This window comes from Haliaeetus albicilla, chromosome 4, assembly GCF_947461875.1.
Source record: "Haliaeetus albicilla chromosome 4, bHalAlb1.1, whole genome shotgun sequence".
Classification (NCBI taxonomy): Eukaryota; Metazoa; Chordata; class Aves; order Accipitriformes; family Accipitridae; genus Haliaeetus; species Haliaeetus albicilla.
Genome location: NC_091486.1, coordinates 17,380,095 through 17,395,778, shown reverse-complemented (window position 1 = coordinate 17,395,778; position 15,684 = coordinate 17,380,095). Strand labels below are relative to the sequence as shown.

At 40.8% G+C, this 15,684-nt stretch overlaps 1 protein-coding gene across 3 annotated transcripts in view; it reads right to left on the bottom strand.

Annotated features, from left to right (window-relative positions):
• Nucleotides 1-15,684, bottom strand: part of SMARCAL1 (SNF2 related chromatin remodeling annealing helicase 1) — a 40,584-nt gene that overhangs the window by 15,835 nt on the left and 9,065 nt on the right. For all 3 annotated transcript variants that reach the window (XM_069781095.1, XM_069781096.1, XM_069781097.1), the window contains exons 6-9: nucleotides 13,666-13,846; nucleotides 12,557-12,707; nucleotides 9,597-9,755; nucleotides 7,690-7,755 (exon numbers count right to left, since the gene is read on the bottom strand). In XM_069781095.1, the coding sequence (XP_069637196.1) occupies nucleotides 7,690-7,755; nucleotides 9,597-9,755; nucleotides 12,557-12,707; nucleotides 13,666-13,846 (557 nt within the window). The remainder of the gene's footprint in view (nucleotides 1-7,689; nucleotides 7,756-9,596; nucleotides 9,756-12,556; nucleotides 12,708-13,665; nucleotides 13,847-15,684) is intronic.

Genomic DNA, 15,684 nt, shown 5'->3' with positions numbered 1-15,684 from the left:
TTTCTACTGCTGTAAATTCACATATAGTAGTTAAATAACACATGCCTTGTAATTTTCTGCATGGTTTAATGCAGGTTCATTAAAATAACAAAGAGATTCTTGAGTGACATCTGTACCAACAGCTCATTCACATTTAAATGAAAAAGAAAATGAAATTCTTTTATCATTTTACTGAGATCTACCAGTCACCCAAATCTATTCAGCTGATTCATCCACTTACTAACCAAGTCTGGTGGAAAGAGTTCACAGATCAGCTACCGGAAATTAATTTCAGGACTCTTTATCAGATATTTATATATAGGTTGTAATCAAGGTGGAACATGTCTTCTCCTGCCATCCTTATTAAATGGATCAGAAGGAAATGTGATCAATACCAGGATCAGACAATTCCCATAAACATTTAAAAAAGCAGGATATTTATTGAACTAAATAAAAGAAGAGGTCAAACCTTTGGACATGTCGCAAGGTAAGAGTCAGTTTGCACAAGACAGAGGTGTCTATACTACTCTAAAGAGGGAGGAGTCACAGAGACCAAAGATATCAGATCCCGTGAGGGGAAAAAAGGGATAAAGCAGGAATTAGGTCACTTTTTGAAACTGAGGTAACAGTGGACGACAACTGAGCAGAACGTAGACAATATCTGATGCGTTGCAGAAGCCTGAAAGGAGTAAACTGACACCACCCTGAGAAATCTGCTGAAACGGACAAGCCAGTCCCACACGTGCAAGAAATGTCCAAATTAAACTTTTTCCTCCTGGACTAACAGAAGGCCACTGCTAGGAAAAAGACAAGATGGAGGTCATGCAATTACAGACAGCTCATTTCAAATAACTCTGGATCAAGCTAAAGCAAGAAAAGATCACTCAAAACAGACCAGGGACATATTAAATGCAACAAACCCAATGGTGTTGAAAGGGTTTATGCCATTCTCAAGGCTCCTCCTCTTTGGAGGATGTTCCCCAGGAGCTACATGAGACAGGGTTGGAACACTAATTCCCCAGTAGTCAAAACAATTAGTCAGGCTCCTTCCCCAATCCCTGAATAGGTATCAAAAGAGAGAATGATGAAGTTACATGTTATTTGAATTCTAAACTTGTACAGCTGCTGCTTTGCTGTGCACTACTTATTCCTGAATAGATAGGGTATCTAACCACTGCAAGCACTTACCAAGGGCTGCGATACATCTTCCATAATTAACCATTTTAAACAAATCAAGAAGTAAAAAACAAAAACCAGAACAAAACAAAACCAACAAAAAAAACCCAAAAGACACTAGCTCTACAAGAGCTGTAAAGAACTTGAAGAAATTAATTCCAGAAAATTGTGTGGAACATAGGTGGTCTAACTCATTATTCCAAGGATGCCTTTCAGTTTTAAAATCCATGACAGAAGGAGCCCAAGAAAGAAGAGAAGAAAAAAAAAATCCTAAGAAGACAAGTTTCGAGTGTTGAAGGCTTACTTAAATTCTGGATGAAAGAAATGGCTTTGATTCACATTTCTTTTTCTAGTGGCAACTCTTTTTGAATAGATGCCAATAAAGATTTGCTCCTGCAGAGAAGTCTCTGCTGATCACTGCTTAATTCTTGTTTCCTGCTGAACCTTCTGTGCTGTCAAGAGTGGGAGCTTACCCTCTTTCTTCCAAGGTCTGTAAGAATAATATGGAACAACAGCACAGAAAATAACATTGCAGGGACCAGCAAGGACTTTCTATCAAAACCAGATCTGTAATCAATTGATACATATTTCCACACAGAAGTAGTAACATTAGCTGCTCATTAGCATTTAGGCATGAAGTTTAATCTTCGCTAGAAGCACTCCTCTCTCTCATGAGTCCTTGTGACTGTTCTTACAGCTCCTTTCTTGTGAGATTGCTTAAGGGAACTCTGACAGTGACTTGACTAGTGGAGAGTTGGTCTGCAGCCTTCGTTTACTAAGCGTCCTGGTTTCAGTAACATAAGACAATTGTGGCTTTGTAGCATTACACTTGCACACACAATACACCAGCAAGAATTAATTCCACAGCTGTGACAACATTTACAAAAGTCACTTTTGAAAGTCAAAGAATAATTTATATAATGGTAACCCCAATCACACTTACTTTAGAGGTCAAAACCCAGCACCCAACTAATTTGAAGGGGGGGGGGGGGTTATGCCACAAAGAAATAATTGAACATGCAGAGAGCCTCATTAACATACAATGACTGTGTCTGTGTTAAATGAACTTCACAGCATGAGCTCTGCCATATGCTAACAGACTGACAAACTTTTTTAAATAAGTGTGGCTGGTCCTGGCTGTACAATTACTTGTGCCCCCAGTTTTTGCTTACTCTGTCATTTTGAACTGCTTAGCATAAGAATACCTTATCCTGTGAAACAAAAAATCTGAGAGCTGCCATAATATAATAGAGATAATCACCTGATGAAATAGAAGATTTGATAAAGGGAAAGGGTTGCAGCTGTTTTGAAGAGTCTGTTTCTGTACTTGGGTAAGACGGATAGGGATCTGCATTTCATAAGATGATCCTACAGTGGTTATTCCAAAAAATATAAATGCCTTTCCCTATTCTTAAGTGACATCTAGACAGATAATGTGTGTCACATGGCGATGATCAGCTATGACTGAAGCAAATTAAACTACCTCCCTATTTTGAGAAGGAAGGGAAACTGCAAAGTACGAGCAGATCTGAAGATGCAACCTTGAGGGCCCACAGCTTCTCCAGTTTCAAGATGAAGTTCCTTCTCTCAGCAGGTGACAACAAGCAAAGGTTTATTTATCCAATCCATATGGATTTGTAATGCCTAAAGACAGCTGCTACTTATTTTGCACTGGAAAGGGAGATTTTTGTGTTCCCTCCTCACCTTCCACCTTCAGCACTGACCTATTTCCCTTCATTATTTTTAAGCATCTCTTTATTAAAACAAGCACAAAGAGTATTAGATTCCAGCCACACAATGTATTTGGACTTCCATAATAGAAACAAAGACCTTTAACCCTGCAAACATCAGGATGTGCATCATGCTATTAACCTGAACAGCAGCTCAATAGGAACAATCACATTAGCAATATTACCCAAATATTCTGGAAAAAAGCCCATAGGGAGCACAACAGGAATAAGACCATTTTATACCACTGGAATCTGTCATTTGATACTATTTTTTATTTCTCAGTTTCTAGCACAGATCTTCACTAAAAACTTACTGTTGTGCTTCCAAAAATCTCATCCATGTTCCATTGGGACCTTCCCCAGTTTCCATTGTCTTGCAGTACTCCATGCAATTACAGAAGAACAAAGACTATGAAGCACTTTGGCTGGTCAAAGAATATAGAATCCTTTTCACTCTGGTCCCAAAGAGATCCCACCACTGATCAGTGAAAAACTTCTGGTTTGCTGTTTCTTCTTCATCTACACCCCTGGGGCTTTGCTGTTTTATGGATATTGGTAGCATGTATACTCCCTCTCCTATGTTCATGTCTCTGGGCCAGTCCAATCTTGTGTCATGGTTTAACCCCAGTCGGCAACTGAGCACCATGCAGCTGCTCACTCACTTCCCCCCGCCACCCAGTGGGATGGGGGAGAAAATGAGAAAAAGAAGTAAAATTCACGGGTTCAGATAAGAATGGTTTAATAGAACAGAAAAGAAGAAACTAATAATGATAATAATAACACTAATAAAATTACAATAGTAATAATAAAAGGATTAGAATATACGAGTGATGCACAATGCAATTGCTCACCACCCAACGATCGATGATCCCCCTGCCCCCACTACGCCCAGTTTCTATACTAGATGTGACGTCACACGGTATGGAATACCCCATTGGCCAGTTTGGGTCAGCTGTCCTGGCTGTGTCCTGTGCCAACTTCTTGTGCCCCTCCAGCTTTCTCGCTGGCTGGGCACGAGAAGCTGAAAAATCCTTGACTTTAGACTAAACATTACTTAGCAACAACTGAAAACGTCAGTGTTATCAACATTCTTCTCATACCTAACTCAAAAACATAGCACTGTACCAGCTACTAGGAAGACAATTAACTCCATCCCAGCTGAAACCAGGACATCCTGGGAGGTAAAGACAAAATGCTTACAAAAGGCATAACACCATGACACTTTCTGCCTTTGAGGGAGGCAGATACAGGGCAGAGACGAAGGGAACAACCAATATTGTCAGTACGCCCAGGAGAACTTAGTCCCAACCACGAGACTAAAGAAAACAGAAAGGTGACAAACAGGTCCTATTACTGATTGCCACAGCTCTGGATTAGAAGCAGGGACAAGCCAGCCCTGACCAGGCCTTTCGGTGACTCAAGCAAAGCCTAACAGTATGAGGCTATTCTCACTTTGATGTGTGTGGAAACAAGACAAAAGGACCACTGTGAACACAGGAACTTCTAGCCCTCTTGAGTACCATGAGAGATGCTGAAGCTGGGGACAGATCTCACACAGCTGCTGGCACAGACCGGCCAGTGTGAAAGCTGGCTGACATTGAAAGCAGGATTTTTGCCACATGCCAAAACATCAGAGGACTGTTTTCTATGGCTTTCAATCCATCCACCTCCATAATTTTGCAGGGATGCACACAGACTGTGTACAAACTGCCACCTGGTTCCATGTAGGCAGATGAAGCATTCTCCCCATGTACAAGTCTGCACACCCACAGGTTTGCACATCCACTGGGAACATGAAGGGAATAAGAAATCTGGCCTAAATATTTTGCATCTGCTATTTCAGCTCACCCTATCTTACCGTTTGTGTAACTAAGTTCCTCTCAAAGTTTTGTCCAATAACAATAAAATGGGCACAACATGTCTATATATTTACTTTAAACTAATGACAACCTGGGGCAAGCTACCAGGTAGCAAGCATGATCATTGCACACATCCAGCCATTGTAAAAGTGCACTAAAAAGTCTTTTCTGGTCACACTTCCCACTGCCCCAGGCAAACCTTTCCTAAATCTCTGTCAGGGCAGCAGCTAAGTATGCCACAAAAGATACTGAGTACTACGCACACCGAAGACTGCACACACACACAGAGTTTATGGGGGTTTTTTTAATATTAAAAAATGTCTAGAAGTTCCCAATTGACAAACTTAGGCCACATGTTTAATATATGGTTCTGCTTGACAATTCCATACCACGCTTGCTGTGCAATATATACAAGAGAGCAGGAAAAGATGAATTATTACTGAGTGGCTAAAAATACCACTTCATTTTGAAAACAAGACAATGTCAGATATTAAAACTAAACTGAGGCTTTAAATGCTGTAATCATGGGTTAAATATTTCAGAGGTAGAGATTCATCTTGGCTGTCTAACAAGGCAGATTCAAAATTAATATCCAAGGTAAACTGTCTTTACTATGAATGTATTGATTTAATCTGATTATTGTGCAGTTCTGTCTAAACACAACAATTTTTATATTTTACTTATTATTCAAATGGAGAAGTCACAGGAGCAGATTCTATCAAGATAAAAAGAATCTATTAAGTACACATGGAAGTGACAGAAATATTTCAGGCTCAGAAACTTTAACTTAGGTCTGTCCAGTATCATTGTGGACTCATAAATCTTTGTAGCATGTAAGAACCAAAGATCACATTTCTTAGATTTTTTTTTTTTCTTTTCTGTCCCCAGAAGCCAGTTCAAGGCTAAGCTTTCATGCTTTAGGATGTTGGGAACATCGTAGGAAATAAAAGCAACTATGGCAATTTCAGAAAGTTTAAAGTAGCATAATGCTAACAACAGTTAGAAGTGGCAATGCTTAGAAGATAGACAAGGCATGAGCTGGCTCCAGGGGCTCTGGTTACACTACTGGCATGGCTTCACACTGTGACCTTAAGGTAGGGACTTAGGTGCTAGAAGCAGTGTACCTATCAAGGGCTTGCCTACAGAAACACCTTTTTTTGGTCTCTTCTAAGAGCCCCAGTACTGCTCTAACCCTTTCAACATAAAGAAGGCAACAGCAAGAATATTATCCTCAGCAGCATGTTTATCAATGTCTCTTATTCAATAATCTCAAAGTATCATGTAAAATACTTAAAACAGTCCCATTTTTATGCCATTGACTATTTACTATAAATATGACAGAGTTGTTAAATCCAGTATTCGAGTGATGAAAACTCCTCATATTTTGGCAGTTTTTTCAAATATGAAAGCATTCCTGTGATGTGCTTTACCAGTAGTGAACACAGCACCACTCCCTAGTAGTTGAAGACAAAGCTGCCAAAAGGGCTAGTTTTAGAGCAAAACACCTGTGCTGGAAAGCAAGGAGGGCAGAGAGTGGCTATTACAGCAAATACTCACTTCAGAAGTTACCATCAGCAAGCAGGAGAATAGTTTACCTGAACATCTAACACAAAACAACCGGTACTGTATGCTGCTTGCAGGTGAGACAACACATGATAGGAACATGAGACTCTTAATGCTTTCAGAAGACTGAAAGTCAGTTTCAGAAGCACCAGTTCTCAATTCTCTAAGACCAGTGATGTGACAGCATAAAACTGTAAATTCTCAGTAAGTGCATACAGGCAATTAACCTCCACTTAACAGCTACCATCTTTCACTCTCATATCTTGTAGCCTGCAAATAATTTTGACAAGCTGATCCTTACAAAGCTACAAGTAGGAAAGGATGAGACAATTTTTTGAGCATTTTGCAATGAGGTAAATCTGTTATTTTCCACCATTTTCAGACATACACCCTAATTACTGTACTTCAAACTGCTCATAAAATTGGACCTCCTACTTAGTTTCCAAACATTAAAAGCCTGAAGTGATTTGAAAGCCAAGAGAAGACAAGAATCAGGCCTTTAAAGAGAACAATGAAGTTATTCAAGGACAACCACCTTCGGCTTGCCATTAGGAATCTTGCATATAAAAGTTGGTTGCTATAAAGCCATCACAGATCGAATCTTCTCTTTATACGCACTTGCTGATAATTGCTGAAGAGGAACTGCATTTACCTTGTTCTAATGTACAGACTCTGCAGTGTCTAGAAACTACTAATAACTTTAATCTGCTACAGGCTACCAGGGAGAGTTTGATTCTTTGATCCCAGGACAACAGGCAGACATTAAAATTTACATTTCTCCTGTTATTGCATAATTGAATATTGCCTCCCTTCTGTGGGCCACTTGTCTTGCTAACCTCGCATTCTGCCATCTCCTACTAGTTCTGTATATTTAACCAGCAGGAGTGCTCCCAAACCCCAGCCATACAAATACATTGGAAGCTTGCAGTAACAGAGTAGAGCCCAAAACCAAAGCCAAGGAAGGGACCTAGGTAATGTCATTTTGATATACAGCAGTGGTTTTGTGCCAAGAATTAACTGATAATGATTATTTCCATTAAACGAGCTATGTTGACACTACTATATTCTTTCTACTCTCCCTGAATGCACTCAGTAAGTTTTGACATTCCATTTTTCCCATCACCATAAAACTCATCAGTGACAGTACCACAATTAGATTAAGGCAGCTTCTGAAGTTCTTTTGTTAGGTCTTACCATCTAACATTTGCATGGGAACAAGTGGCTTAGCCAGAGACAAATTTTGCTCTTGGATCTACATTACCTGGATTTCCACTTGCACAGCAACAGAATTCAGCTGCTGGCTCCTAAACCTGGTAAATGGAGCAATGCTGCTTTGGGAGCCTGACCTTAGCTGCTGCAGGTTTGGCACCCAGCATACACACCTTGAGCAGAGGCATGGCAGCTCGGCATCGTGCAGTTTTTATGTTCTTTAGGAAGTGAGATTCATCCTGAAACAAAACAAGCATGAAAGTGAAGACAGTTCTGATCCATAGTCCAACTGCAGGCTACAGAACAAATTCCCAGTATTCACAGCTATCTAATATTACAAGCATATCATCCCAGGGGATATTTCAAGCACTGGGATAGTCACATCAAATTCTAAACGAAAAGACAGCACAGAGAGTAGCAGGCTGCCTATATTCAAACTGGCAGCTGCAAGCAAATGGAACAGAAATCAAACCTTAAAGCCATGAATCTCAAATGACCACAAACAAGGGAGCAGAGGGAAGGAGAAAGGAACATTATTTCCACCACTGACATTCATTTGCCCCCATGTGTCCTTTAAATGCAGCAAACATAGGAGGCCTATACACTGCCATTTCCCTAAACAAGGGGTTAATGAAAATGATAAGGAAAAAAAGAAATCTAATTAGGATCCAACTGTTCTGCTGATAGGGCTCACCAGGTGGATAATAGCCTCCTACTTGAGACATCACTCCCAAACAGGCTTCATTTCTACTGCTGCAGCAAGTCAGAACTTAGACACAATAAGTAATTGGCGCCCTCCAAGGGTGCATTCTCATCTTTCCACGTGTGGATGAGCAAGCAACCATGCATGCAAAGAGAATACAACTGCTTAGCCTCTCAGGCACAGCCTTCTCCCTCCTGATTAACAAATAAGCTACATTAATGTTCCCTGCCATCAAAAGAAGATTGGAAGAAAAAGCAGGGAAGCTCAGCACTCGGTAGGACTACTCTCATCTGTAAAAACGTATACAGGATCCAAATTTGAACATATAAACACACAGAAAGAACATCCGCCAGCTCAGGGCTGGTAAAAGGTTCCAGGGCAGTAGCCCTAGAGCCCAAGTCCCTTTACTCCAAGCACCAGCATACAAAAGTAACAATCTGCATTTCCACCCTGACAGAATGTCTTGTCAGAGAATGGGCAAGGGAAAAAATAAAAATTTAAAAAAAAAAAAAATTAAAACCAAACCAAAACAAACAAAAAAAACCCCAACAAAAAAAAACACCAAAAAACCACAAACACAATTCCCCCATGGGTAGTTTCGTCTCCAAAGAACTCCATCTATTCCCACATACCCATCTCATGCTGAGAAACAAAAGGATTATTATGTTCCAATTGTCACGATCTTAGGGACAGGTGCATATGTATGCTGATAACTGGACTGACAACATCAAACACTCATATTAAGCTACGTATACACTTTTGGTCTCTTTTGATCCAAGCTGGATTTGAAACACTAGATGTTTTGAATGACTGAAATCTAAAAAAAAGCCTTCTACCATGGCTCTGTAAAAGGTTAAAAAATGGTTTTGAAGTAATTTACAAAAAAAATGATACAAGTGATCAAAGAAAGCTTAATGCAGATTGCCAGTGGAACACAAGCAAAGGGAGATTTTTGGAGGCTTTTAACCTCTCAACATCAAGTAGGGTATCTGGTTTACTGGATAAACACTAGCATCACCCTGAAGTCCAATCCCCTTAAAAAGATACAATTCCAAGACTATTGTATTGACACACCACATTAAACACCTTTCTCTCCAGCAGCGGACATGCCCAACCACAATGAAAGCAGAGGCACCATAACCAGTAAAAGAGAAAACACAGACTCAGGAATCAAAAAGGAATTAAACTCTACTAGTTACCTAAGAAGGTATCAGAGAAATCTCCTGCTTCTACTCATGGAGAGCTTTGATCACAGCCAGAATTACAAGATAGTTTCAGTCCTAAGTATGGCCCTCTTTACACTTGTCTGCTGTACAACACAAAGGTTACCCCATTTGCAGCATACAATTAACTTCAAAATTTTAGTGTACCACTTACAATAATAACTACTTTGAAAGTGCTCTTAAGTTGCTTGTCCATCTTGCTGAGGAGGTCAAAGCTGATGATGTTGATTAAGCTTGCTGTTAGGTTGTCTTTGCCAGTCACTATGACATTGGTGCTACCTGGACTCAAGGATGGAAGCCACCTGTGAAATGCCTGGAGGAAGAGGAAAGCAATGAATTGCATTCTGGTACTTATGTCCTCTGTCAGGATTCCAAAGCACTTCACAGAGCATCCTCATGAATGCTTAGAACATGGAATCACCCCACCCACCATTAGACATCAGCTAGGAGCACAGTAAGGGCAAGCAGCCTTCCCAAGGCAACAACCCTAGTAATGGGAAGATCAAGAACAGAACTCAGGCTATAAGGCCAAATCTACCTTCCACAGCTAGGAAGGCTTAAACATGCTCTATTCTTGCCTCTTACTGAAAAAACAAAAATCTGATCTGTAGTAGAAAAGTGCATAACCTCCTGACAATGTTACCTGCTATGCTCAGAGCCAGACAACGCAGTGACCACTACTGATAGGGAAATTTAGTTTTCTCACTCAACAGGAAACCTCAGGCTGTGAACTACAGACTTCTAAGCAGTTAACATCTCTCACTATAGCAATGTTTACTCCACAGCGAGGATGAAGTACAACTCATCCAGATCAACAAGAACTCTTCCATTACCTCTTAAAAAGTCTACCAAAAAAACCCCCAAACAAACAAAATAAAAACATCAAGTTGACAACACACCAGCTGCTCTGTGACAGCAGCTGAAACACACATGGTGATAGTCATTCAAATCAACCTCTTGAAATGCTCCACACACCAGAGCAAGATATCCTCCCCCAAACCCATCTGTTAGCTACTGAGCACCCACCATTTCCCTTATGATTGTGTCCCCAATGACAGCAACCTCTCTGCAACATTTGAGTTCTGCTGATGTTGCTCTGCAGAGAGCTGGCTGGGGCTTTAGCAATCAGGATCTGGTCCCTTCAGAAATGTATCCAAGTGGTGAGGAGAAATGGCACCTCTGTCTCTAGGCCCTTCACTTGTGGAAATCCCTCAAGCATCATTCCTCTCTTCTCTTCAGCAACCACATGCAGCAGCCAGAGGAGTTAACTGTGAGCTTCTCACATTTCTCAGTATGTGAGAAACTAACAATTAACTATCCTTCACCACTTATGGAAAGCACCACAACCAAAATGGGCCAACATGCAGGCAAGGTTAGATCCCAACCAAAAAATATGGGGCTGATGGTAAGCCAAAACTTAGACAAAGGTGGCAGCAATGAGAAAGTATCTGGAAGCTCCTAGCTGTACTGCCCTCTCCTTTTATAAAGGGCACATGACTAATTCACACCATAAAAGTCATGCTGTATTTCTCACTTGACGCTGACCTTTGTCCACAAGAAGTGCTTTGAAACTGCCCTGACCGTTAATTATTTAAGTTTTAATGCTGAACTTCAAATGCACATGCTGTAGTACTTCTCACCCAAGAGTACCTCGCATCTTCCCGCTAGCTTCCTATGGCATCTTGAATATAAAGGCACTCAGTGGCCTGAGCCCAGAAAGTCAAACTAAAACACTGACAATTCTGAGATGAAGACAATTTCTGGCAATTCAGCTCCAGAGACACCACAAAAGCATCTATCAATACAGTAAAACACATCTGTACAAGAATGAACTGAGTAGATTACAGACCATAATAAACTCCACCCTCTTCTACATTGTGTGACACATTTTTCTTAGACCTACATCCTTCACATACCCACAAGGCAATACAGATCATTCTAAAGCAAATGTTCTAACAAAACATCTCCCACAACAGCCTCCTCGGGAGTCAGGAGTAGGGGAAGGAAGAGGAAATCAAGCAGTCAAAGGAAAAAAAAGAAAAACCACAAAACACCTCATATTGCTTAAATCTCTTGAAGCAGGATGTAGGAGTTTAGCTGCAGGTGCCCAGTAGTTCAGGAAACCAGGCCCCAAATTGTTCCCAGTAGGTATCCCTCAGAAGCCACAGATTCAGGTTAGGTGTTGACCCAGAGGTCTACATGCCTTTGAAATATCAAACACGATGAGCATCACTCCCCTGTTCAGTAAACAATTTTCTTTTCTTGTCACCCAACATTTTGTTACACTACTGGATGTGAAAACACAAGCCAAGATGCTCTAACAACCCAGTTACAGCACAAAACCAGCAAATCCCAGTCAATACACTTCTTGTCAATGCAACATTCCAGGGAAAACTAAACTCCCATCCACCCCTGCTCAGGCATGAAATTACTGACCTAAAACCTCTGGCTCACTTTTTTCTCCCACAGTGAACATTTCACTAGCCTATGGCAACCCAACAGCCTCAGTGTACAATCCATGACAGTCATTTATTTCAAGATACATTTCTCCCAACCATATAAGCTTTCTTGGGCTTCTGATCAACATTAATAAAGGACCCTGAGGAGCCAGCAGCATACAGTGGACAGGCCAAAAGACATATTACAACAGACACTTAATGATGATGATAATGGGGCCTCTTGAACAGAGCAGAGAATCCCAGCACCTGGGCTTTTATTCCAGCCAAGGGACTGGCAAATACTGCTATGAAGGGCTTGAAAACAACAGGCAATTGCTTGCATGCAACTATTGTCTTTGACACTGATGAGTAAAATGCTCCCTTGGAGCCAGCTGACTTGCACAAAGTTAACAGAGGGTCAGAGGAGACACTTTCTCTTGATCTCCCTCTTTCCAAAAGATCAGCAGGACCACAAAATTGGCCAATAAAAGAAAAGAGGCATATACAGTCAGTGCCAAGCAATTTTCCCCCCTCAACTTTCTAAATGAGTACAATTTTTAGCTTCTTCTCCTTAATATACATATTCTTAAAATTTTAACTTGTACAGAGTGCAACACAGCATAACCATCACACATGTCCTCTACCGGCCACCTGCACACGCTCAAGCTCACAGTACCTCTGCCCATGTAAACCTCACGGAAGAAGGAGTCACCACCAGCAACGGCCATTCCTTTCGGTAATATGCAGCAATGCAGATCGCCTGGATGGTCTTGCCCAAGCCCATGTCATCCGCAAGAAGTAAACGTCCATTTCTTAAAATTGCAAAACTGGAGAAATTAGAGAGGGGAAATAAGTCAGAGTGAAGAAATGGATTACTATCTGCCCTGGCAGCCAAGATGAGCATAACTCATCACCAAACCTATAATGTGGATGACCTGGAAGTGATCTGGGTTCTTCAGTAAACCTGCATCTTCTCCCTTAGTCTCAACACAAGTGAGCAACTTTCACAAATCTCTCAAAGCTTGGAAGTTCCTGAACAGAGTGGTTCAGCCCAGTCCTTAGAGACTTTGATGTCATGAGGAGTAGTCTCAAGACCTTACAATTATTTAAAGCACATTCTTTCCACGATATTACTCACATTCAGTCCCAGAGTTCATCCTGGCTGAGATAAGAAAATATTATATAACTATTCCACATTAATACCAGTAAGTACAAACTTTCCTGGATCGCATCTTGAAGTCAACAACTAATGACCATATATGATGGGAACAGGGACATTTAAAAGTTTATCTCTACATACAATTAGTAATTTTAAATCTTTCAGGGACTGGGTCCCATTTCCTGGCACTTTCCCATGTGTAGTTAATATTTAAAAAACAACAACAGAAGAAATGCACTTGGGGAAAAAAAAAAGAAAAAAGATGACCTTACAAAATAAAAAAAATCATATGACAATTAGGCACATACTGAATCACAAGAGGGAGATCAGAGATGTATCATTTGAACAATTTTATGAGACTAGCAAAATGCTACTTTCCTCTTGACTCATGATGAAGAATTCTAGCTAGAAACAGAATAGATGTGTCACTCAAAGGAAAAAAAAAATCCACAAAAAAAAAAAAGCCCAACAAAACAAACCATACCATACCAAACAACCAACAGCCCAGAGTGTAACAGCCCAAGATTCTGGAACCCTCCATGGAAGAGAATGCAGCCTGGGCACCAATATAAAGTACACAATTCTAGGCAAGGACTAGCTCTTAACAGCATGCAAAAAGGACATACTTCACACCTTCCCGCTGAAAGGGCATGAGGCTTGTCACAATTTTGGAGTCCACCACTGAAAGGTCAGCATCAGGAATGTCTGTCTGTGATGTAGATCTCTGTATTTGAGCAGCAAAGGTTTGTATTACTGCCTCAGGCAGTGGCTCCACTTCTACTGACACAAGGCTCTGTAACACTTCCACTGCAAAGAATAGAGCAGTTTATTATCAGAAGGGGCAACATACACACAACTTACATTATGGATGTCAGGGCACAACCCTTGACCTCATCAACAATGTTATTTCATATCCTGAAACAGCTCAAGAAAGCACTGCATCATGCACAGGTGTTAGCCTGGCCTCTTCCCTGAAGTCTATTTCAGAACCACATGATGAATCACATCTCCTCCCCTCATATTTAGACTTGGTTATAAAAAAATGAAAGTCTGATGCCATCATTCAGAGATGATTGCTACTAATACAGCTGGAGCTGGATTATTCACACTGAGGGCAGCTTAGGGCACACTTTACTCAAAAATAAAAGTATGGATTTGAACAAAAGAGCTCCTGAAGCCTAGAAGGCAGGGGCACCTTTATCTTGACCTTGGGATTCTGCATTAAACACCTCTGAGGTCTCCACCATCCCTGAGGGATCAGGAGTAACCTAAGACACAGTTAACTAAAGAATATCATACATCTTCGGCTTTGAAAACTCTTCTCCTCCTGTTCCCCAAATTCACACAGGTTTGGCTCTGTCTCCACTTTATCACCCCTCATTTACCACGTTTGGATAAGAAAACAGGAAGCACCTCAAGACTCAGAGAAACTGCTCTTGTACTACCATCAGCAGCACTCTGACAGCTATCCTTCAAGGACATGGTACCAACAGCAACTCCCTGCTCAACTGGTGTCCACTGCTGTTCCCCTGGACAGAAGTAGCTTGCAGGCCAGAACCAGCCCACAGGCAGCCACTTGAGTCCCTCACCACTATTGTTGTTTCACCCATGAAGCCTCTGAACTTTATCTGCAGCATAAAACCTTTCCAGTCGAACTAAAGGGATCCTCAGCCTCCATTATGCAAAGACCTCAGAGCCTTCATCTTTTCAACCCCTGCATCACAACAAGCAAAGTGTTAGGGCAATTCTCCTCCTAGACAATCTTATTTCAGACCCCTCCAGCAGCCTCTCTGTTCCATCCCCAAAAGATAAACGTATTTCTTTTTAATCCAAAAGTAAATTTCTATACAAATACCAGTTTAAAACATGCAGTGAGCTGGGACCAGGAAAACATGTTTAATAATCAATCTTTGACCACTGACTGAGAAACAAAAAAGACACCTCTACACAAGGAACACAAATGTATGTGCACAGATCCTTTACTGCCGGAAGCAACTTTTTTTTTATTTAGTGGTTGCTTTGTATATGAAGTCAGGAAGACATAAAACAACTCTGTTTGCAAAAATAAGAACTCACCATACCAGCAGTAAATGCACCTCCAGAATTCACTAAGGTATTTTTATTTCAGTTATTTCCAAGAGGAAAGCAGCAGGATGGACCCCTGCCATATGAGGGGGGAAAGCAATTCCAAGTAATATACATATGAATAGATTTCCATTTGTGGTTGGGCAATGACCAAACTTTTTAAACTCTCCAGTTTAATTCATACTTCTTCAATAGCAGGAACTCTCTCCACCCGAAGTACAGCACAAGCTTGTTATTACACTCACAGACTGAGCTATGTGTTAGCATAATTGCTACAATTTGCTCACTGATAATTCTGTTGCTATTGTTCTGTACATGAGCTGGGAGAGTGATTAAGATATATCTGCCACCAGCATGATTCATCCAACAGACATTTTTTACTGAAGTGACCTTTATATAAAGATGACTGAGCAACTAGGCAAAGAGACATTAACCTCTACAAACAGTTCCCAGCTAACAGATAACTCTGCTGGAAATGGCAACCAGCCTTTTAAAATTATTTTCTTTTTTTTTTATTTTGACATAGGTAAATGAACAGGCACAAAGCAAATGCTGTTCCT